The sequence below is a fragment of the Leuciscus leuciscus genome, assembly GCF_965113295.1.
Source record: "Leuciscus leuciscus genome assembly, chromosome: 3".
Classification (NCBI taxonomy): Eukaryota; Metazoa; Chordata; class Actinopteri; order Cypriniformes; family Leuciscidae; genus Leuciscus; species Leuciscus leuciscus.
Genome location: NC_138727.1, coordinates 49,166,307 through 49,190,551, shown reverse-complemented (window position 1 = coordinate 49,190,551; position 24,245 = coordinate 49,166,307). Strand labels below are relative to the sequence as shown.

The 24,245-nt window shown below is 35.7% G+C and overlaps 2 protein-coding genes across 5 annotated transcripts in view; both read right to left on the bottom strand.

The window, feature by feature from the left end:
* LOC309494999 (NACHT, LRR and PYD domains-containing protein 12-like) overlaps nucleotides 1–24,245 on the bottom strand; it is a 180,760-nt gene that overhangs the window by 136,999 nt on the left and 19,516 nt on the right. Inside the window, exons 8-13 of the mRNA XM_082164516.1 lie at nucleotides 22,313–22,483; nucleotides 19,978–20,148; nucleotides 17,491–17,661; nucleotides 14,998–15,168; nucleotides 12,774–12,944; nucleotides 12,314–12,342 (exon numbers count right to left, since the gene is read on the bottom strand). Coding sequence (XP_082020642.1) covers nucleotides 12,314–12,342; nucleotides 12,774–12,944; nucleotides 14,998–15,168; nucleotides 17,491–17,661; nucleotides 19,978–20,148; nucleotides 22,313–22,483 — 884 coding nt within the window. The remainder of the gene's footprint in view (nucleotides 1–12,313; nucleotides 12,343–12,773; nucleotides 12,945–14,997; nucleotides 15,169–17,490; nucleotides 17,662–19,977; nucleotides 20,149–22,312; nucleotides 22,484–24,245) is intronic.
* Nucleotides 2,745–10,779, bottom strand: LOC309495017 (protrudin-like). Of its 4 annotated transcripts, XM_082164558.1 has the most exons (9): nucleotides 10,062–10,779; nucleotides 9,425–9,624; nucleotides 8,942–9,012; nucleotides 7,522–7,708; nucleotides 6,247–7,447; nucleotides 5,645–6,043; nucleotides 5,444–5,532; nucleotides 5,305–5,370; nucleotides 2,745–4,871 (listed from the first exon to the last, which is right to left on the bottom strand). In XM_082164558.1, the coding sequence occupies exons 2-5, from the start codon at nucleotides 9,502–9,504 to the stop codon at nucleotides 7,348–7,350; spliced, it is 438 nt and encodes a 145-aa protein (XP_082020684.1). In that variant the 5' UTR covers nucleotides 9,505–9,624; nucleotides 10,062–10,779; the 3' UTR covers nucleotides 2,745–4,871; nucleotides 5,305–5,370; nucleotides 5,444–5,532; nucleotides 5,645–6,043; nucleotides 6,247–7,347. The 4 variants fall into 4 exon arrangements, with proteins under 4 accessions (XP_082020684.1, XP_082020683.1, XP_082020682.1 ...); XM_082164557.1 differs by having other exon boundaries at nucleotides 5,305–5,532; XM_082164556.1 differs by having other exon boundaries at nucleotides 2,745–5,532; nucleotides 5,645–5,830; nucleotides 5,937–6,043.

Here is a 24,245-nt window from a genome sequence, read left to right as displayed (position 1 = left end):
TTTTAAGGTAGTAATTTCTTATGGGTCATTCCACGAAATCGGTGCCTTTTCAAAATTTGAAAAATATAATTGTTTCAAACTGATTTTTTTTCAATACCCATTAAATTAAGACATCTTAACATGACAAGAATTGTGTTGGGCCATCTCAAGCTATGCCATTTATTATTTTATGACTGTTTATTTATTTAATGTTTTGATATTTTCCTTACAGACTAAAGTGTTACTATATATAATACTTCCAATTACAAATATGCAACAGTTTGCACATATATAAGTAGTATTTTGGTCCCTCTTTTCATTCAGATTATGTCATATTTTTAAAAATTCTGTTTTAAATCATAATTGCCATTCAGATTACTGAAAATGTCCAGTTTCAGGGATGACATCACATTACAATTAAGAAATATGTATACTTTTGACAAGACATTTATTTTAAAAAGGGTCTTGTCCAAAATGCAATATAGTGCACGTTACTATGGTGAGATCCGTTTGACTGTCAAATGTCATTTTTCTTTTAAAATATCAAATTAATGACAGTAACAGAACTGAGCTCTCAATAACCAAGAGGGTCTTTAGTCACCTATTGTTTGTCATTGCAGTAATGTAATTGCATGCATTATGGACAAGAGTTATGAACTTATTTACTTCCATATACGTACTAGTTACCTATGGAACATTAGGCCATGACAATCTGCTTCCATATGGGAGGTAATCTAGAATTATATAGAAAAATACAATCATAGAAGAAAACATATCTTTATTAAAACAAATCATCTTTCGGAATCGGCATATCAAAACCAACTGGCAATACAACAAAAAAAAAATAAAAAAAATTCATCCACAGGACATAACAAGGGTAAGTACTTTTTTTTTTTGTAGTTTATAAATCCCGAGAATAGCCATACAAACGTCACATTACATGTTGAAGTTAAAAATCTCAACAAAGGAAAGGAATTTCATCAAAGGAAATTATATGTAAAAACGTCCAACTTAATCATGCACTTAGTAGTATTTAACATGTAAAAACTCACAATTTTATGTATATTGTGACAATTAAAGAAACAGCTGCCATTTAAAAAAGAGCAAACAGTACCACAGAAAAACAACATGGAATAGAAAATGGAAGTGGTGACAGAAGAACATTTGGCAGAAAGTAAATAATTCGATCTAAGGCAATTTCATTCAGCAGAGAAACCTCTCTGATCTAAGATAATGACAGAGCTACTTCTCATTTTACTTTGTTAGCTCTAACCATACATCTCTCTGTATCTCCACATGGCGGGCAGTGACTGGCAAAGGAGCAGGGATGAGACGAAGTACATCATCTAATAGATACCAAAGTACATCATCTCGAATAGGCCAAGAGAAGCTGTTCAGACCTCTGCTGTGCATGCATTTCACCTGGACGTAAGTATCATCTGTTGCCATCACAGTCCCGGGGTAAAGGTCATCTCCATATTTAACCACACACCACTTTCCAATGACCTCGGAATTGCTCCAGTCAACTGTGTTGTCTTGTATTGGAGTTTGGTTGTCACGCAGGAAACTGAAGGCCTGAGATCCAGGGCACTGGCACTGAAGCCTCTTCATAGCTACGCATGTACAACTTACACCACGGCAGATAAGGCCACCTCTTTCTAAGGTCACAACTTGATGAAGGCGCATAGTTGAGGGAACTGTTGGGATGTTCTGAGGCATAGCCTGCACTGCCTGCTCTAGATCATCCTCATCCACAGAGAACAGCTTGATGGTGGTGTGTGTTGGTGGTGTGTGTTGGTGGTGTGTGCTCTGATCAGCGCTGAGTACAGAGACCTCTCTCTCCTTCTTTCTCTTTCCACCTCCTTCGCTGTGAAGTACGACTAGCACATAGTACATCACTTCAACACAGAAATGCGCACAGTCATGTCTCTCTCATACACACACATGCACACACACATGGACTCTCAATTCCTGTTACCAAGTGTTCATTCCTGTTACTATTTTTTTTTTCTAAAAAAAAAGTTAAACCAATGTTTTTATCAGTTTTGTTTGGTCCATCATTTAAACAATTGTTTAATCAATTAAATTATAAAAAAATTATTAAAACCTGAGGCTTTAATACTTCTTTCAAATGAAAATATAGCTTTTTTTTGGTTTTTATTAAAATGTTTTTTTATTAAAATACACCTTGCCTTAATATATAGTGATTTTATTGTCACAAATATCAATTATTTGAACATACAGTATAACCAACTATTTCTTTAAAATAAACACTTTCTTGTGGGGAAAACAAAGGAATTAATTGACGTGCTTTTAAACATGATTTTTAAATGGCACATGAGTTTCGGTAACAGGACTGAGAAACATGCGTCCATCTTCTGCTTAGAAACCTTGTAAAAAAAAATAATAAAGTTGCCTGAGATTGACCAAAACACATTTTGAATAGTTAAATATGTGTAGTTGTAGATTCAGTGTTGAAAAAAAAAAAAAAAGTTTAATTTTGAAGAGTTACAACAAGCAAATGTCACCCATTCGGTGGAATGGCCCTTTTACCTTTAAATTCATAGTCCCAAAAAATCTATTTCTCACAAATTGGATGGTAAAATAATAATAATAATAATAATAAACATCATTATCTATAGCATCCCAACAAAACATCCAGGATTGGCCATTAACCCACAAATAAAAAACTCAAGCTTTTTAATTGCTCATTAATTATATTGAGCTGTTGACTGAGATGATAAAAAAGTCCACCAGTACATGGATGCCAAAAATATTTTAATAGATCTTCTTTCACAAAAATATTTACATTGATATAAAGTCATTAATAGAAATATCACAGACACACAGCAGTGAGGTCACCGTGACTTTGGTTTTGATGATAACGTCTCTCCAGTGGCTCCATATTCACCATCATCTAAAAGCTGTCAGTGAAATAACACACAGACAGTAACACATGCATTATGGGAAATTACTGCTGAGTGCCGACACATCTGTTCAGAGGATTGACTAGTTCATATGACATTATTATATGATACTGTATGATATGAATCAATAATCACAGCAGTGTCTCCAGTTTATAATGTGGATTATCTTTTACAACAGAGAGACTCTTCACACTTGCATGTTGTATTATATTCCCAGTCAGATCCAGTTCTCTGAGGTGTGAGTTTGATCTCAGAGGAGCAAAACCTTCAGCTGTGATATAACAACAACTGCAGGGGTTTTACAATCCCTCTTTTTATATTAAATTGGAAATCAATAGTTTTCTTAAAACCAGTGTATATATTCTGGTATCTATATTACAGGCAATGTCTGTATCTGGTATCTGAGAGGTGATGAAGAGTCTGATCGATGTCAGAATGCAGTAACAGTGTTTACTCGTTTAGCCCGGCTTTCAGAGAATAAATATGAACATGTTTTGTATTTAATTTGCTCATACAACCAAATGAGCCATTTTTTGTAGAAATACAATTGTCAGTTTGAACTTTATTCTTATTCTGTGTGGATGTAGTTTTCATGTTCTGATCCAGTGAAGTGCCGACACAACTCAGCCCTGAAGGGAATATATATCGCCTATGTTGTATCTAACTGTGCTTTCAGGGGTTGTTTATTATTATTATTATTATGAGACGCATGTGACCCTGCTAAAGGAACCGTCTCCAGGAGAATTCAACAGCAGCCCATATAGATTTATCATTTGATTAACCTGTGACCCTTACCAAAGTTTCTTACATTGCTAGAATGATCTGTAATGTTATCAGAATCTGTAGGCATGACGTCAAATTATTACCCATTGACTATGAGTACTAGTGTTTCTGTATCCTGATTTAGTTCAAGGCTGGATCCTCTGGATACTCTTACTCATTTTCTACGGCCTTTGCAAGTGTGGAGAACTTTGTCTTCAGTAAAACACCTTAATTTTATTCAGAGGCGCCAAACTGAGCAAAAATATGCAATTTGCTGCAGATGTTGATATTATGTCCAAAATAAAAACAAGATGAAATTCTGATAGTTCATAATGTAAATCAACATCTTTATGACAATACAATGGACTGCTTCTATAAAATGCACATAAATATCAGTCATCACTCTATATCTCTATCAAGAACTCTATAGAAACTTAGTAAAATTATATTTAAATGCTTAGTTTTATGATCAAAGCTCAGTAGATTTAAAACACAACCACACAAGAACAACAACCTGAAGGCGTAGTTCAGTTACATAGAACAATTATATTAACGGTCTTTTACTTGTTAAAAGAATATAAAGTATCAATCAGATACTGTGGGTTTTTAAGCAGTGGAGTTACCCGAGCCTGCTTGAATGCTGTAGGGAAAACGCCAGTATGGAGGGATGAGTTGATGATGTGTGTGAGTGCTGGAAGAAGTGTGGGAGAGATGGCTTGTAGAAGGTGTGAGGGGATGGGGTCTAGAGGACAGGTGGTAGGATGACTGGAGAGGAGAAGTTTAGATACTTCTGCCTCGGTTAGTGGAGAGAAGGAGGAGAGAAGGTTATTGGCTGTGGGAGAGGTTGGTCTGGGTTCATGTGTGTGTGGAGCTGAGAACTGACTGCTGATGTTTTGTTGGTGAAGAAATTAGCAAAATCATCAGCAGTTAAAGAGGAGGTGGGTGGTGGTGGAGGTGGACAGAGGAGAGAGTTGAATGTCTTGAAGAGTGATTGTGTGTTGAAGTGCTGTTGATCTTGTTGTGGAAATATGAAGATTCTGAGGCATGAACATCAACAGAAAAGGAAGAGAGCAGAGATTGATACATACTCAGGTCAGATGTGTCTTTTGATTTGCGCCATTTCTCTCTGCTGCCCTGAGTTTGGTCCGGTGTTCACGAAGAACATCAGATAACCAGGGGTTAGAGGGAGTAGCATGTGCTGGCCTGGAGGAGAGAGGGCAGATATTTTCTGGAGAAGAAATTAAAGTGGAGCATTAAGTATCCGTTGCGGTATTCACATCCAGAGATGAGAATTATGAGGGTGAGGGAAGAGAAGATGACACAGCAGAGGAAAGATGGGAGGGAGAAAGTGAGCACAGGTTTCGTCTGAAAGCACAGGTAGTGAGTTGTAGATTGAAAGTAATGAGGAAATTATTTGAAACGTGCAGATATAAAGATTAAAGATATAACATATTTTGATGGGAACAAAAGGTTCTTAAAACTTTCATGTCAATAAAGCCCCTCTGAACTGAGAAAAAAAAAACTAATAGAGAGAGATGCAAGAAATATGAATAGAAATAACATGTTATTGACATGACTTTCCTGACCTTTAAATATTTAAAGCCCAGATTGTGAAGAATGCAGCAGCACTTCCTACCAATTGGATGTTCTCCCCTCTTTTCTCAATTGTTTCTCTATCCCTCTATTCAATTCTTCCACTTCACTGAAATAGTAAATGGAGAACATAATCACAGAAATTATGTTAACGCTTAAAAAAGGATACATTGGACAAATACATTTTCTACTCTTCCCTGTGATGAAAATCTGGACCAGAGAAGAAGGATCATGCAGAGACAAATCCTGCAGTCCACCAGGCCATGATGCGCTATCAGAAGAAAATGGTTAATTAAAATCTACACAGGTCTGTCCATAAGCAGCAAACATTAGGGTTTGAAAGTGCAGAAACATGTACAAATACATTATATTGTTATGCATACCTCTGGACACAGAACACTACAGATGAACTGCACTTCATCCGTGAAGCTCAGTTGTGTTGGTGTTTGCAGTGCTGACTTCAGAAGAGCATAAAGGGTGTCCTGTTGTTCTTCATGGTCAAGGTAGACGGGCACCAGGCAAGAGGACCTCTGAGGAAACAACTCTGAAGCCTTCCTGTTGAGTACGCCCTACAGGCAAATTATTTTGCCACAATTATTACAATTATTTTGTGGTAATAAGATTTGTAAGTGTATTGTGTGGTTGGTGTCAGTGAAGGAACAACTGAGTGCTTACCCTTGCAAATAGACAGATGCTTCATGAAGGTTTACATAACAGCATTGAGTTACAGTGGAAACACTGCCTTGCTCTGCAATCTAATCCACATCTGTGAATGGTATAGCCTAAAATATAAATACAATAAACTGTACTATTATTATGATGATCATCAGTGTAAATTATGAGAACCCAAAATCTGAATAAAGAATCTGGTTAATACAAAAAAAAAATGGACAATCATAACATCAAGGCTACTTTTCATGCTTATTATACATGTTACATACATAACTCAATTTGCATTTCCCAAAAGTATGTTTGCAAACGTGACCTTCATGGAGAACTGCGCATCTGAAATGACTCTAGAAATGGGATTTCACTTTGCTCAACTTTGTTAGGTGAAGCCAAGCAGAACTGCAGAATCTTCCTGGATTGTAGTTTCGTGAAAAGGAGAGAGCCCTGTTGGTCAAATTAAACATTTTAAGTTCATTTCATAAAAATAAATAGACAAATTACACCTAAGCCTAGTACTGGACCAACTTCTTTTTTTGATACTTTTGATTTTTACACTGAGAACTTAAATCCCCATTTTATTCCCCAATTTTCAACTTGATCAATTCCTTCCTGCATCTTCTTTAAAATACTCAACATTTCTACCTTTCTTCCATAAAGCATCATCTGTGAATAAAGACCTCCCTATTTCCCCTGGAAGATTGAAATAAATATCATTCATCATAATGGAGAATAAAGCTGGACTAATCACACTCCCCTGTGGTGTCCCATTTTCTACAGTATATTGCTTTGATAAATCGAACCCAACTTTCTAAATTCAATATTATAAATATACATATTTATTTAATATTATAAATATAATATTTTCAATATAATATTTATAAAAAATTAAAAAAAAATCTTAAATGTATACATGCATGTGTGTGTATTTATATATACAAAAATAATTATACAAAAGTACACACACATATATTATATAAACACAAACATTTATTTTGGATGGGATTAATTGCGATTAATCGTTCCACAGCCCTAGTGCTAATTAATGCTATTAACATGCTAATCATGCTAGCAATGTGTTAATCTTGTTAGCAACAGGCTAAAACATTCTAGTACGATTGTTTTACTTTTTCTGAGTAAAAACTTCAAGCTTTTCAAAGTTATTTTAAAATTTCAGACCTGGATTTGTCATCAAACTTTACTCATTAAAAACACTCAAATAGAACTTTTAGAATATATCATATTATTATCATCATATTATTATTTATTTTATGTTTTTACGGACAGTGGACGTTAATACACACTGTCACAGTTTCACTGAAGTAACAAAGTAACAATAAAGAACAAAAAAAATTATTACCATGGTACATTTTCACAGAGGAAGATCAGAACTTGTGATTCTGGAGCATCTCTGCGATACTCACATGGAGGACACGGCGTGGCTCTCCCAGTGAAACACTTTATACACAGACTCTGCACACACACACGCCTGGGTCAAAACGTCGTCTATCCCTTTCAGCCTGTAACACACACACACAACCCTCAGTCTCAGTGCTGATGTCATGACTCAAACGCCACAGTCTTGCTCACTCACATGCCCTTGACCTCCAGCATGGCCTCCTGTTTGCTCATGTGGACCGTCTGCAGGTCTCGCCGCTGGACCGCATGGTGTTTCTTCTTCTGAACCGCCATCTCGCTGGTCGCGCCCTGGCAACGGTTGCCAAGGTATCCCAGCAGAGCCGGAGCAGAGGCCGCCAGCAGCAGCAGAGAGACCCACGCGCCTGCAGACAGAGGGAACATCACCTTCATCTTCTCTTTATTCTGCATCTCTCATGAGGATTCTGAGTTTATATAACAAGCGCTAATCTGTATAATTGACTGTTAAAGCTCTTCTAGTTTCATGTTACACTTCTCACTCTACGCTTTTTCTTCTCACCTAATACAATCTTTTAAAAGTTATATTTAATGTACATTTGTTTATTGTTTTGAAAAGCAGACGTGTAATAAGCTTGATGACATGCAGTCATATGGATATTATCACAAAAAACATTTTCAGCTTTGAGTCCTGATCACTCTGTCATATATTTAGTTTTTTATGTTTATATTAATGCACTGAAATGTTATGTAATCAATCTACTGTACATGCAGGAGAAGTTTAGCAACTAAAGATCATCTTTACCCTGGAATGCCTGACATTAAATATTTCAGAATTAGACAGAATATAAAAAGTTTGTTTTTCGTTGAGTATATGATATGACAATGGCATTATGACATTTGTGATAAAAATATGACATTTGGGGCAGTTGCTGATATTTATATTGCCAAAAAGTAAGAAGAATTTCTGATCGCTTGTAATGTAAATCAATCTTTATGACAGTATAACAGACGACTTACATAAAATGCATATTAATATCAGTCGTCACTCTATATCTGATGATATCAAATGATAGTTTTCTGATCAAAGCTCTATAGTTTTAAAACATATAATGTAATGCAATTCAATGATATTTGAGAGATGAACAAATAAAGCTTCCTCAAAACCCTGATGATCATATTTGATACATTTGAACATGACTTTTGTAAAAAAAAATATTTATGGATAATCTAGTAAATCTGAGTCACTTCAGTCCAGAAAATGATAATCTTGAAATATTACTAACAAACTAAAAGCTATTCTCACATTTACTTTATGAAACAAATTTTATATTTTACAGCAAAAAGACTCAAGAACCACAACTTGAAGGCTTGAATTACATAGAACAATTATATACATTTTTTATATATTTTATACAATTATATATTTTACTTGCTAAAAGAATATAAAGTATCCATCAGATGACAGAAGGCATGTAGTAGTTTGAGTGCAACATCATGTTGATCAATTAAAGCCCTTAGAAATGTGTGTATCAAGTATAATACAGTCGGCTTTATAGGGTTAACCACACTTATTATGCCATAACTGTTCCTGTGTGAGAATATTTGTGCACATTTACGGCCGTCTACTGGTGTCTCACCTTCACTCAGCGTGAGGAAGAGGATGTTGAGCAGAACGCAGCTGGACAGGGAGCACAGCGGCATCCTCCACCTAAAACACAGCATCAGAGCTGAACACTGGGACACACAGCATCAGAGCTGAACACTGGGACACACAACATCAGAGCTGAACACTGGGACACACAGCATCAGAGCTGAACACTGGGACACACAGCATCAGAGCTGAACACTGGGACACACAGCATCAGAGCTGAACACTGGGACACACAGCATCAGAGCTGAACACTGGGACACACAGCATCAGAGCTGAACACTGGGACACACAGCATCAGAGCTGAACACTGGGACACACAGCATCAAAAACAACTCAGAGATGCGTTTCACAACTGGCTGGAACAAACACAAAAGCCTTCTGATGAGAGTCACATGATACAGTCTCCTGAAGTACAGGAGCAGTGCGAGATGTGCAGGTGTCAGTGTGATTTGTAAGGGCCGTGTCTCACCCGAGCAGGAACCGCAGCACCTCCAGCGTGTCTGTGACGGGCTCCAGGAAGATGGCCATCCGCTTGAAGCAGATCACCATGTTCAGCAGGTCAAAGGTCAGCGCTCTGAGGACGAGTCCTTGGCGGGAAACTGGGTGAGTTTGGCCCGATCGCTGCCCGTCTGCGGGAGCTCATGAGGAGAGGAGGCTGTGCACTGCATGCTGGGAGATCAGAGAACATCAACACTGTGTTTATCTCTGCACACACGTGACAGTCAAGAGACTCACATCTGTGGATGAAATTAAAACTGATGCCTGCCAAGAAAGCCTAATTAATGCTTAAACAGATCAGCAATGTCAAATCCAGTAGACTTATATATTACTGCGAAGCTGCTTTGAAACTTTGTATTATATAAAGAGTTATAAATAAAGGTGAGCAGATTTGACTGTATCATAACCAAAAAAAAAATAAAAAAAAATGATGCTTTAAAACACATGAAGAGAAGAGTCATTATAACTTATGTTAAACTGATTTTAACACACCTGACGACCATGTTTAAAACAATAACACATTAACTTCTTAGGTATGAGTAATAAAGGGGATTATTAATAAAGACGTCATATAAACATCAACCAGAAGAAAACAGACAATGACATACCTTTAAATCCTTCAAACAGTGTCTTCTGCCCGCAACAGATTCATTAAACAATCTTTAATATATATTTAAAAAAAAAAGATGGATAAATATTAGATCAAAAACGCAAGATCACCGATCACATCGATCGGATCTTCTTCTTCTTCTTCTTTCTTTTAATGGCGGTTGGCAAACAACTTTTAAGTGTGCATTACCGCCACCTTCTGATATGGAGTGTGGATCACAATAACCTTTTCTCACTACCCTTTATATAAATAAATAAATACATACACATAATTAAAACCAATAAATAACTTCATAAATATCTAATAACATTATTAATATTCATACATTATTATTATTATTAAATACAACTTTCTAAGACAACTAAACTCATATCCTTCTACTAATCCCTGTTTTAATTAAAAACACAAATATCGCTCTATACCCTACATGCCCTGAATTCATTTGTAATATTTCCTTCATTTCAAATCAAATTTTTTCTTTTCTAAACCATTCTTTCAGCCTAATCCTTTCCTCCTTATACCTATGACCGATCGGATCTTCTTCTTCTTCTTTGAGATTTTATTGGCGTGGTATGGAGTGTGGATCAAAATGACATTTTTATATCCTCTCCCACAAATTAGTTATTGAAAACTAAAACTATAACATTCATTTCCAGAGTCATTTTGTAAAATATCTCCTAGTATAAATAGAATTTTTACATTTTACATTTTTGCATTAGAATCCTTCATTCAGGCTCGTATCTCTGACAGTATAGCATAACACGTTCCAGTTTCTTCTTGCCCACAAAATTCACACCGGCTTCCCGTATCATGTTTACCCATTTTATAAAGTGTACCGTTTAGTCTTGTATGTCCAAATCTCATCCTTGATATTATCATCTCATCTCTCATGTTTTTTCCTGCACTTCTCATTTATCCCACTTTCCTTTGAATTCTGTATAATGTTTGCTGTATTTCTATTAAAATATCTGGTCTACTTTCCGAATGCATCGATCGGATCTGTTCTGATATTTTCTGTTATATAAGTTTAGAGGACACTTTTGTCAATGTCTGCATTATAATTGTTTTTGTTTTTTTATTACATTTTTTCTTCTATTTGTGTGTTCTGTGACATTTATTATTGCTCGGTATATATTTTTTTTGCGGCTACAATATGAACTATTAGTTTGACTGTTGGCTGAGATTGTGTAGGATATATTTGAGAATATGTGTGATTAACGCTCTTTCCCGCCATTTGTTTAATCACAATTCAATTGTAAATTTACAAACATCAACAATTCTGAGAAGCCATTCTGTCCAAGAGCAAATTTCGCTTACTTTAGTGTAAGATATGCTATAATTAGCCTAATTTACATATTAAAATGTGTTTGTACTGAAAGGAATAACTGATTTAGTTTAAATATTGATGGTGTAGCACTAGCTGTTTCTGAAGAGATAAATATAGGCTCACTCGTAGTGATCATGTGATGACAGACATTTGCACCTTAATCATAATAATAATTTGACTTTCACACACACACACACACACACACACACACACACACACACACACACACACACACACACACACACACACACACACACACACACACACACACACACACACACACACCAACATAAAGACAGAACAATAATAATGTGACACTGGCAAATATCCTCTTCAGACGAGCTTCAATCAAATCTCAAGAAGACTTTTGACAAAGACATTAAAATCATAATCATCATTAAACCCTGTAAATAATCCAGTTCCTGAAACACAGATGAAACTCAGCTCTGAAGTTCATTACTGTTACTGTGATTGTGTTGAGCTGCTCACTTCACTGAGATGGATGATAAAAAATAAATCAAACAATTCAGTAATAATAGATAAATGATAAGAAAACTTTATTAGATATTATACAAAATATGAATGTACATTTATATACAGTAAATCCAGTAAAGGTCACGTGACTTCAGTGTTGATGATGATGATGTCTCTACAGTGGCTCCATATTCACCATTCATCATATCTGTCAGTAAATAAAACAGACAGTAACACATGCATTACTGACACATCAGAGGATTGACTAGTTCAAGTGACATTATTATATTATATGATATGAATCAATACTTACTTCACTGTCTTGAGCTTATAATGTGGATTATCTTTTAGAGCAGAGAGACTCTTCACATCTCGTAGAAGATTCCCAGTCAGATCCAGTTCTCTGAGGTGTGAGTTTGATCTCAGAGCTGAAGCCAGAGCAGCACAACCTTCATCTGTGATCTCACACCTCCTCAACCTGTAGAACAACGACACACACTTTAATCTCTCAGTTCAGCAGGAACTAATAAACCCTCCTCAAATTTCATCATCAAGATCATATTTGATACATTTGAACATGATTTTTCACAAAAGATGTATGGATAATCAAGTAAGCCTAAGTTGCTTCAGTGCAGAAAATGATCATCTTGAAATATTACTAACATTGTAAAGGTTATTCTTATATTTACTTAAAAATCGTTTTTATCGGACACGTTTTAAAATTATACTTGCCTTTTACTTGCTAAAAAAAACTATAAACCATCAACCAGACAACAGAAGGCAAGTAGTAGATTGTGTGCAACAGGTTTTTGATCATGTTGATAATTTAGATCAAATATGATACAGTAGGAATTAAAGGGTTAAAATAACATTATTCTAGTCTCAGTTAAGATTAATGTATGATCTTACGTCAGTTTCTCCAGTTTACAGTGAGGATCCTTCAGTCCATCAGAGAGCAGCTTCAGACCTTTATCTCCTATTATATTCCATGTCAGATCCAGTTCTCTGAGGTGTGAGTTTGATCTCAGAGCTGAAGCCAGAGCAGCACAACCTTCATCTGTGATCTTACACTGACTCAACCTGTAGAACAACGACACACACTTTAATCTCTCAGTTCAGCAGGAACTACACAACCACAGAGAGACTGAGATATTAAATACTAAGGGCCAGATTTACTAAACAGGGCAAATTATCGTGAGAGCGCAATCCCATAAAAGCGCTGATCGGAGTGGAAAGTTCTGAGTTTGATCGACTGACGAAGTGGAAGTTAAAGAACAGAGTGAGTGAAGTAATGAAGTGAACAGAATGATTGAAACTGTTTTACATCTGATAAACACATTTAGGTTAAACAGGGTTGCTGCACACTTTTTAAAGTCAAATTTAAGGCTTTATAAGACCTGAAGAAATCAAAATTAATACCTTACATTAGGGGTGTGACAAAAATATCTCTCGATATTTTCAAAGTTCTGTTGATAATAATTAGATGATATTTCACTGACTGTGTTTTGTACTGGTACCATGGCTGGTTTAGGCCTGTTGTTGACAGCAGACTCACGAAGATATTCATATTATTCATATTCTATGCAGTGGTCAGTTCACAGCAGTGACAGAAATGAACATGTTTATTAAGGGTCAATATTGGCCACCTTAAATTGATTTCCAGGGGCATTTTCACCTCTAGATGGACATGTTTTATAAACTTATTTAGAGATATGAATCACCTTTTATGTCAAATTCTAACATTCAAATTCAATTCTATTAGAATAATAACACAGTGCCACTGTTACCAGTCAAATCAAATCATTAAATCAAAATCCATCTTTGCAGTGCAGAGGAGACACAGAAGCGGCATTCATATATTTACACTCCATTTACAATTGCATAAATAAAGCCATGAGATTATTTTTTGGTCAATATTTAAATATGAAATTATTTCTAATTTTAATGTTTTAATTAAAGTGTATTTTAAATATGAATCTAAAAATGTAATGAAATCATTGTCCATAAGTTATACATTTTTAATTAATTTAAATAGAAATATTTGTAGTGAATGCGCTGCTTTTGAACACTTTTCCTGTGTCATGCTGTGTTTTAATGTTTTAGCCAGCGAGGATTGCTCGGCACATGATAATTCTGCTTTATATTCTGATCTAAATAACAGATGTTCTGAGAAAATATTTCCACGCAAATAATGATCAATGATGAGCACTTGACTCCGTCTAAGCAGATTAGCAGCGACACAGACGGTATAATGACAGGCAATGAAGGACTCGCTCGCTGATGGAACGGTCCATTGGCCGGGTTGAATAAGTGCGCTGACTCAGTGCTGTACGATCTGCTGCACGCAGGAGCTGTTGGTGTCGAGCACAGACAGAGAGGAGCCCAATCATAACCACTGTCATGCTCTTCACACTATTAGGAAAATACTATTGTGTTTGAAGGACAGAATTGGAAGGAAACCGTAACGTTTTACATTTAAAATGTTTTGTCAGTGACGCTGAGTCAGACAATTATTTACACTGCAATATATATATATAATCCCCAGGACCAGAGTTGAGAACCACTGACATAAAATACATATAAATATCAGTCATCACTCTATATCTGCCAATAACATGTCTTAGTAAGATGATATTTAAATGCTTAGTTTTATGATCAAAGCTCTGTAATTTTAAAACATATAATGTGATGCAATACAATGATGATTGAGAGATAAACTAATAAACCTTCCTCAAAAGCCTGATGATCATATTTGATACATTTGAACATGATTTTTCACAAAAGATGTATGGATAATCTAGTAAACCTAAGTTGCTTCAGTGCAGAAAATGATCATCTTGAAATATTACTAACATTATAAAGGTTATTCTTATATTTACTTAAAAATCCGTAAAGATTTCACAGCAAAAAGTCACATGACCCACGAGCTGAAGGGACACGTTTTAAAATTATACTTGCCTTTTACTTGCTAAAAAACTATAAACCATCAACCAGACAACAGAAGGCAAGTAGTAGATTGTGTGCAACAGGTTTATGATCATGTTGATAATTTAGATCAAATATGATACAGTAGGAATTAAAGGGTTAAAATAACATTATTCTAGTCTCAGTTAAGATTAATGTATGATCTTACATCAGTTTCTCCAGTTTACAGTGAGGATCCTTCAGTCCATCAGAGAGCAGCGTCAGACCTTTATCTCCTATTATATTCCCAGACAGATTCAGTTCTCTGAGGTGTGAGTTTGATCTCAGAGCTGAAGTCAGAGCAGCACAACCTTCATCTGTGATCTTACACCATCTCAACCTGTAGAACAACGACACACACTTTAATCTCTCAGTTCAGCAGGAACTACACAACCACAGAGAGACTGAGATATTAAATACTAAGGGCCAGATTTACTAAACAGGGCAAATTATCATGAGAGCGCAATCCCATAAAAGCGCTGATGGAAGTGGAAAGTTCTGAGTTTGATCGACTGACGAAGTGGAAGTTAAAGAACAGAGACTCAGCCGGATCATTTCCATAAAGACCAACACAATCTACCAGTTAGCGTCTGGTTTCAGACCTGCTGTTTTTGGGCGGTTAATAATGGCTCAAACACCAGCGGCCTGATGCAGAAACGTTGCATACGCACACAAAAAAGCATTGAAATGTGTGTACGCAATTTTCCACGCACATATCGGGATTTATAAAAAATAAACTAGTGTAAATATGTGCGCACCGTACGGACACTCTAGACCGCGCGTACACACTCTTTTACTGGAGTGAGTGAAGTAATGAAGTGAACAGAATTATCTAAACTGTTTTACATCTGATACACACATTTAGGTTAAACAGGGTCGCTGCACACTTTTTAAAGTCAAATTTAAGGCTTTATAAGACCTGAAGAAATCAAAATTAATATCTTACATTAGGGGTGTGACAAAAATATGTCTATATATTTTCAAAGTTTTGTTGATAATAATTAGATGATATTTCACTGATTGTGTTTTGTACTGGTGCCATGGCTGGTTTAGGCCTGTTGTTGACAGCAGACTCACGGAGATATTCATATTATTCATATTCTATGCAGTGGTCAGTTCACAGCAGTGACAGAAATTACTATGTTTATTAAGGGTCAATATTTGTCACCTTAAACTGATTTCCAGGGGCATTTTCACCTCTAGATGGACATGTTTTCTAAACTTATTTAGAGATACTGTATGCATCACCTTTTATGTCAAATTCTAACATTCAAATTCAATTCTATTAGAATAATAACACAGTGCCACTGTTACCAGTCAAATCAAATCATTAAATCAAAATCCATCTTTGCAGTGCAGAGGAGACACAGAAGCGGCATTAATATATTTACACTCCATTTACAATTGCATAAATAAAGCTATGAGATTATTTTTTGGTCAATATTTAAATATGAAATTATTTCTAATTTTAATGTTTTAATTAAAGTGTATTTTAAATATGAATCCAAAAAATTTATGAAATCATTGTCCAGAAGTTACAACATTTTTTATTAATTTAAATAGAAATATTAGTAGTGAATGCGCTGCTTTTGAACACTTTTCCTGTGGCATGCTGTGTTTTAATGTTTTAGCCAGCGAGGATTGCTCGGCACATGATAATTCTGCTTTATATTCTGATCTAAATAGCAGATGTTCTGAGAAAATATTTCCACGCAAATAATGATCAATGATGAGCACTTGACTCCGTCTAAGCAGATTAGCAGCGACACAGACGGTATAATGACAGGCAATGAAGGACTCGCTCGCTGATGGAACGGTCCATTGGCCGGGTTGAATAAGTGCGCTGACTCAGTGCTGTACGATCTGCTGCACGCAGGAGCTGTTGGTGTCGAGCACAGACAGAGAGGAGCACAATCATAACCACTGTCATGCTCTTCACACTATTAGGAAAATACTATTGTGTTTGAAGGACAGAATTGGAAGGAAACCGTAACGTTTTACATTTAAAATGTTTTGTCAGTGACGCTGAGTCAGACAATTATTTACACTGCAATATATATATATAATCCCCAGGACCAGAGTTGAGAACCACTGACATAAAATACATATAAATATCAGTCATCACTCTATATCTGCCAATAACATGTCTTAGTAAGATGATATTTAAATGCTTAGTTTTATGATCAAAGCTCTGTAATTTTAAAACATATAATGTGATGCAATACAATGATGATTGAGAGATAAACTAATAAACCTTCCTCAAAAGCCTGATGATCATATTTGATACATTTGAACATGATTTTTCATAAAAGATGTATGGATAATCTAGTAAACCTAAGTTGCTTCAGTGCAGAAAATGATCATCTTGAAATATTACTAACATTATAAAGGTTATTCTTATATTTACTTAAAAATCCGTAAAGATTTCACAGCAAAAAGTCACATGACCCACGAGCTGAAGGGACACGTTTTAAAATTATACTTGCCTTTTACTTGCTAAATAAACTATAAACCATCAACCAGACAACAGAAGGCAAGTAGTAGATTGTGTGCAACAGGTTTATGATCATGTTGATAATTTAGATCAAATATGATACAGTAGGAATTAAAGGGTTAAAATAACATTATTCTAGTCTCAGTTAAGATTAATGTATGATCTTACCTCAGTTTCTCCAGTTTACAGTGAGGATCCTTCAGTCCATCAGAGAGCAGCGTCAGACCTTTATCTCCTATTATATTCTCAGACAGATCCAGTTCTCTGAGGTGTGAGTTTGATCTCAGAGCTGAAGCCAGAGCAGCACAACCTTCATCTGTGATCTTACACAACCTCAACCTGTAGAACAACGACACACACTTTAATCTCTCAGTTCAGCAGGAACTACACAACCACAGAGAGACTGAGATATTAAATACTAAGGGCCAGATTTACTAAACAGGGCAAATTATCGTGAGAGCGCAATCCCATAAAAGCGCCGATGGAAGTGGAAAGTTCTGAGTTTGATCGACTGACGAAGTGGAAGTTAAAGAACAGAGACTCAGCCGGATCATTTCCATAAAGACCAACACAATCTACCAGTTAGCGTCTGGTTTCAGACCTGCTGTTTTTGGGCGGTTAATAATGGCTCAAACACCAGCGGCCTGATGCAGAAACGTTGCATACGCACACAAAAAAGCATTGAAATGTGTGTACGCAATTTTCCACGCACATATCGGGATTTATAAAAAATAAACTAGTGTAAATATGTGCGCACCGTACGGACACTCTAGACCGCGCGTACACACTCTTTTACTGGAGTGAGTGAAGTAATGAAGTCAACAGAATGATCTAAACTGTTTTACATCTGATACACACATTTAGGTTAAACAGGGTCGCTGCACACTTTTTAAAGTCAAATTTAAGGCTTTATAAGACCTGAAGAAATCAAAATTAATATCTTATATTACGGGTGTGACAAAAATATCTCTCGATATTTTCAAAGTTCTGTTGATAATAATTAGATGATATTTCACTGATTGTGTGTTTTGTACTGGTACCATGGCTGGTTTAGGCCTGTTGTTGACAGCAGACTCACAAAGATATTCATATTATTCATATTCTATGCAGTGGTCAGTTCACAGCAGTGACAGAAATTACTATGTTTATTAAGGGTCAATATTTGTCACCTTAAACTGATTTCCAGGGGCATTTTCACCTCTAGATGGACATGTTTTCTAAACTTATTTAGAGATACTGTATGCATCACCTTTTATGTCAAATTCTAACATTCAAATTCAATTCTATTAGAATAATAACACAGTGCCACTGTTACCAGTCAAATCAAATCATTAAATCTAAATCCATCTTTGCAGTGCAGAGGAGACACAGAAGCGGCATTAATATATTTACACTCCATTTACAATTGCATAAATAAAGCTATGAGATTATTTTTTGGTCAATATTTAAATATGAAATTATTTCTAATTTTAATGTTTTAATTAAAGTGTATTTTAAATATGAATCAAAAAAATTTATGAAATCATTGTCCAGAAGTTACAACATTTTTTATTAATTTAAATAGAAATATTTGTAGTGTGAATGCGCTGCTTTTGAACACTTTTCCTGTGTCATGCTGTGTTTTAATGTTTTAGCCAGCGAGGATTGCTCGGCACATGATAATTCTGCTTTATATTCTGATCTTAATAAAATATTTCCACGCAAATAATGATCAATGATGAGCACTTGACTCCGTCTAAGCAGATTAGCAGCGACACAGACGGTATAATGACAGGCAATGAAGGACTCGCTCGCTGATGGAACGGTCCATTGGCCGGGTTGAATAAGTGCGCTGACTCAGTGCTGTACGATCTGCTGCACGCAGGAGCTGTTGGTGTCGAGCACAGACAGAGAGGAGCCCAATCATAACCACTGTCATGCTCTTCACACTATTAGGAAAATACTATTGTGTTTGAAGGACAGAATTGGAAGGAAACCGTAACGTTTTACATTTAAAATGTTTTGTCAGTGACGCTGAGTCAGACAATTATTTACACTGCAAAAAAAAAATATATATATATATATAATCCCCAGGACCAGAGTTGAGAACCACTGACATAAAATGCATATAAATATCAGTCGTCACTCTATATCTGCCAATAACATGTCTTAGTAAGATGATATTTAAATGCTTAGTTTTATGATCAAAGCTCTGTAATTTTAAAACATATAATGTGATGCAATACAATGATGATTGAGAGATGAACTAATAAACCTTCCTCAAAAGCCTGATGATCATATTTGATACATTTGAACATGATTTTACACAAAAGATGTATGAATAATCTAGTAAACCTAAGTTGCTTCAGTGCAGAAAATGATCATCTTGAAATATTACTAACATTATAAAGGTTATTCTTATATTTACTTAAAAATCCGTAAAGATTTCACAGCAAAAAGTCACATGACCCACGAGCTGAAGGGACACGTTTTAAAATTATACTTGCCTTTTACTTGCTAAATAAACTATCAACCAGACAACAGAAGGCAAGTAGTAGATTGTGTGCAACAGGTTTTTGATCATGTTGATAATTTAGATCAAATATGATACAGTAGGAATTAAAGGGTTAAAATAACATTATTCTAGTCTCAGTTAAGATTAATGTATGATCTTACCTCAGTTTCTCCAGTTTACAGTGAGGATCCTTCAGTTCATCAGAGAGCAGCGTCAGACCTTTAACTCCTATTATATTCTCAGACAGATCCAGTTCTCTGAGGTGTGAGTTTGATCTCAGAGCTGAAGTCAGAGCAGCACAACCTTCATCTGTGATCTCACACCTCCACAACCTGTAGAACAACGACACACACTTTAATCTCTCAGTTCAGCAGGAACTACACAACCACAGAGAGACTGAGATATTAAATACTAAATCTGTGTGGGTTTTTATTACTTTTTGTTGACTTTTGCTGTATTGTGTGTAAATTTCGATCTGAAAAAATATATAAAGGTAATATAAAAATAGGGAGAATAATCACTTTTTTAGATTTAGTTGTACAGTGATCCAAGAATGAATACTACCATTGACAACAGTTCCAGCTATATAAAGTATTTAAATGCAGTGTAAAGTTAAATTGTGTATTAAGAAATATTATTGTTTTAGTGGACTCAATTAAAACAAGTTCAGAGTACTCATAACTATTGTTTTTATAAACTTAATTGAATTGAGGTAATCGGTTTCCTCAAATGAAATGAGTTAGCTTAACTTGTTGGGTTTTACAGTGCTTATTTGATTGGTGAGTGATGTAGATGATAGTGACAGAGCACTGAAAGAACAAGCAGAGAGAGAGAGAGAGAGAGAGAGAGAGAGAGAGAGAGAGAGAGAGAGAGAGAGAGAGAGAGAGAGAGAGAGAGAGAGAGAGAGAGCGCACTCTCACAGTCTTCAAACTGTCTTGCTCTCTCTCGCTCCCTCGTACATATTAATCAAAATCAATTGAGAATTGACACGATAGTAAGCATTCAGAGATTTTTTCCCTGAATTACAGCTGTGTGTGAATTGTGCTAAAAAACCCTTATCCTCTCTGAAAGCGTTCCGCACATTCAGCTGAAATAAAAAACACTTTGAATAAACAACAACAACAGCAAAAAAACTATCCAGTGATTAAATGTTTTCTATGTTGACACAAATATTGTGCGATGTCCTAAACTGCCGGGATAATCACACAACGTGTGCCGTGGTCCGCTAATGACACGTCCGATTCACAAACTAATGATTCCTTGAACTGATTCACCATTTAATGAATGGTTAAAACAACTGATCTGTCCAACACTGAACTCACGAGACTTATGAATCGGTGTATAACAAATCGGTAACACTTTACTATGGTTCCATTTATTAAACTCTAGTTAACTATATTAGTTAACATTAACTATTGATAAACTGCACTTCTACAGCATTTATTAATCTTTATTAATGTTAATTTCACCATTTACTAGTAGCCTACATTATTGAAATCAAAAGTTGTATTTGTTAACATTAGTTAGCCTAATGCAAATGCACTGAAGTAACATGAACAAACAATGAACAGCTGTATTTTTATTAACTAAGATTAACAAAGATGAATAAATACAGTAACAAATGTATTGCTCGTTCATGTTAGTCAGCTTAATACATTAACTAATGTAAACAAAACAAACCAGTGGTAAAAATCACAGCTTAATAATAAAAAAAATTTTTTAAAAGAGGGCAAGAAAGGATGACAGTGTCGGTCGGCCACCACTGAAGACCAATTTTGAGCCCTTAGCAAACAAGCAATTGCGCCTTCTTTAGAAAGTTAACTAGTCGCAAGTTTGCGGTAAAATGTAGTTGGGTTGTCGAGGTCAAGAGACTATAAGCTGTGAATCAAATAAACTTATTATTAACCCCCCAACCCCATCTGACATGGAACAACACTCCGTCCCGCCACCCGGCCACCACAAATTGCTTCCTAATCTGTGGGAAACACTGAAGATGATATTTAAATGCTTAGTTTTATGATCAAAGCGCTGTAATTTTAAAACGTATAATGTAATGCAATACAATGATGATTGAGAGATGAACTAATAAACCTTCCTCAAAAGCCTGATGATCATATTTGATACATTTGAACATGATTTTTCACAAAAGATGTATGAATAATCAAGTAAACCTAAGTTGCTTCAGTCCAGAAAATGATCATCTTGAAATATTACTAATATTATTAAGGTTATTCTTATATTTACTTAAAAATCCGTAAAGATTTCACAGCAAAGTCACATGACCCACGAGCTGAAGGGACACGTTTTAAAATTATACTCGCCTTTTACTTGCTAAAAAACTATAAACCATCAACCAGACAACAGAAGGCAAGTAGTAGATTGTGTGCAACAGGTTTATGATCATGTTGATAATTTAGATCAAATATGATACAGTAGGAATTAAAGGGTTAAAATAACATTATTCTAGTCTCAGTTAAGATTAATGTATGATCTTACCCCAGTTTCTCCAGTTTACAGTGAGGATCCTTCAGTCCATCAGAGAGCAGCGTCAGACCTTTATCTCCTATTATATTCACAGTCAGATTCAGTTCTCTGAGGTGTGAGTTTGATCTCAGAGCTGAAGTCAGAGCAGCACAACCTTCATCTGTGATCTTACACTGACTCAACCTGTAGAACAACGACACACACTTTAATCTCTCAGTTCAGCAGGAACTACACAACCACAGAGAGACTGAGATATTAAATACTAAGGGCCAGATTTACTAAACAGGGCAAATTATCGTGAGAGCGCAATCCCATAAAAGCGCAGATGGAAGTGGAAAGTTCTGAGTTTGATCGACTGATGAAGCGGAAGTTAAAGAACAGAGACTCAGCCGGATCATTTCCATAAAGACCAACACAATCTACCAGACGCAAACACCTCCGTGAAGTTGGCACCCCATAAAACGAAATAATCTCCAAAACTATGCCATTCGTTTGTTCTGATTTGTGCCGCAAAAACAAATGTTTGTACTGGTTTGGTGTTTGAGATATTGAACATTATTTTTTTGGTTGTGTGACATCACTCTCCACCCCATGCTGTTCAAATCGTCCCAAACCGGTGCCAATTGTTTGTGCAGTTGAAAGAACCATCATAAATTATTCGATTCTTTAGACATCACAAAATCTTTTTTGATTAGTGATGTCACGCAAGCAAGCCGCGCTCTCCATCCGTCTCGTCTACAAACCTGTCTGGGTCGTTTGTGTTCGCACAGGGCCGCTGATGTCATTGTTCTTTAGATATGGGAATGTTTTATTTTAGATTTGTGCTAGATATTAACATTTGGTCTTTATATAATCACCAATGCACTATATGTAATGTACTGTCACTACTCTGGCTGTAGGCTACGAGTGACTGATGCTCTAATTTTGTATTAAGATAAAATAAAATAACCAAATTTTTTTTTTTTTTATTGTGTAGTGTCTTAAGTTTTCTAAATACTTTTAACAGCTTACAGACATTTAAAGTCTTTCTGCCCCCTTAAAAAATATATCAGTCAGATTAAGATTTACTAAGAATCCTTTTGTGAACTATATCAACTAATTCATTACAAAAGAGCTCGAAAAGACAGAACATTCTCCAGTTATAAGAAAAGTAGCAATAACTGAACTTGGCCAGTAGAGGATGGGTGACAATCTTTCCTGTGAATTAGTACAATTTTAGTCTGTTGTTCACATTGTAAAGTTAATTATATGACTTCAGATGATTAAATTGAACACCTTGTAACAGCCGGAGTGTAGCGGAGCATTACCAGTTGACGCCACACGGTGGTGCCTCCTTTTTGTTTTGTCACTGAATATCACCTTTAACCCCCACTCGACTTCCTTGACTCGAGTAATGTGGACGCTGGTGAAAGCTATAGGTCACGAACATTTCTGTCTGGTTATTATTTTTGGTGAAGGCAATAGTTTATATGCCGTGAGACCTGGCTTGTATGGTCTGTATCTGAGAAATAAATATGCAGTTTGGAAATCCCTCCACTTCGTCTCCTGCCTTGCTACTTTATTTCCTGCCGGAGCTATGCTAATAGCCTCGTGGATTAGCTTCCCTCCAACTCCACGTTACAACCTATGCCACTTGTATATTGCTTTCTGTCATTTCCTCTGTATAACTTCAAGCTTTTTGCCATGAAATGTACATTGCTGTACATATCTTAACTAATAACTTAATGTATTTTATGGCATGGCATAAGAATGTCATAGGTCTACTTTTATTCATGTGACAAATGGACGATCATTTGGACATGAAACATTTACCGGATTGCCCAAGATTAATATTGTGTCTATCAATTTCTTATTTGTTAAAATGATCCTGTAAATTGTATTGACCTACACATGATTTTAGTAATTTTTTAGTATTTTATCTCAGAGCACATGCTTACCTTTTTCA

Coding starts and splice junctions, on each gene's coding strand:
- LOC309495017 (XM_082164555.1), bottom strand. CDS start 9,504: ATGGTGATCTGCTTCAAGCGGATGGCCATCTTCCTGGAGCCCGTCACA. Junction 9,013..9,424: donor GTGCTGCGGTTCCTGCTCGG/GTGAGACACGGC, acceptor GCTGTGTTTTAG/GTGGAGGATGCCGCTGTGCT. Junction 7,709..8,941: donor CTTCCTCACGCTGAGTGAAG/GTGAGACACCAG, acceptor CTCTGTCTGCAG/GCGCGTGGGTCTCTCTGCTG.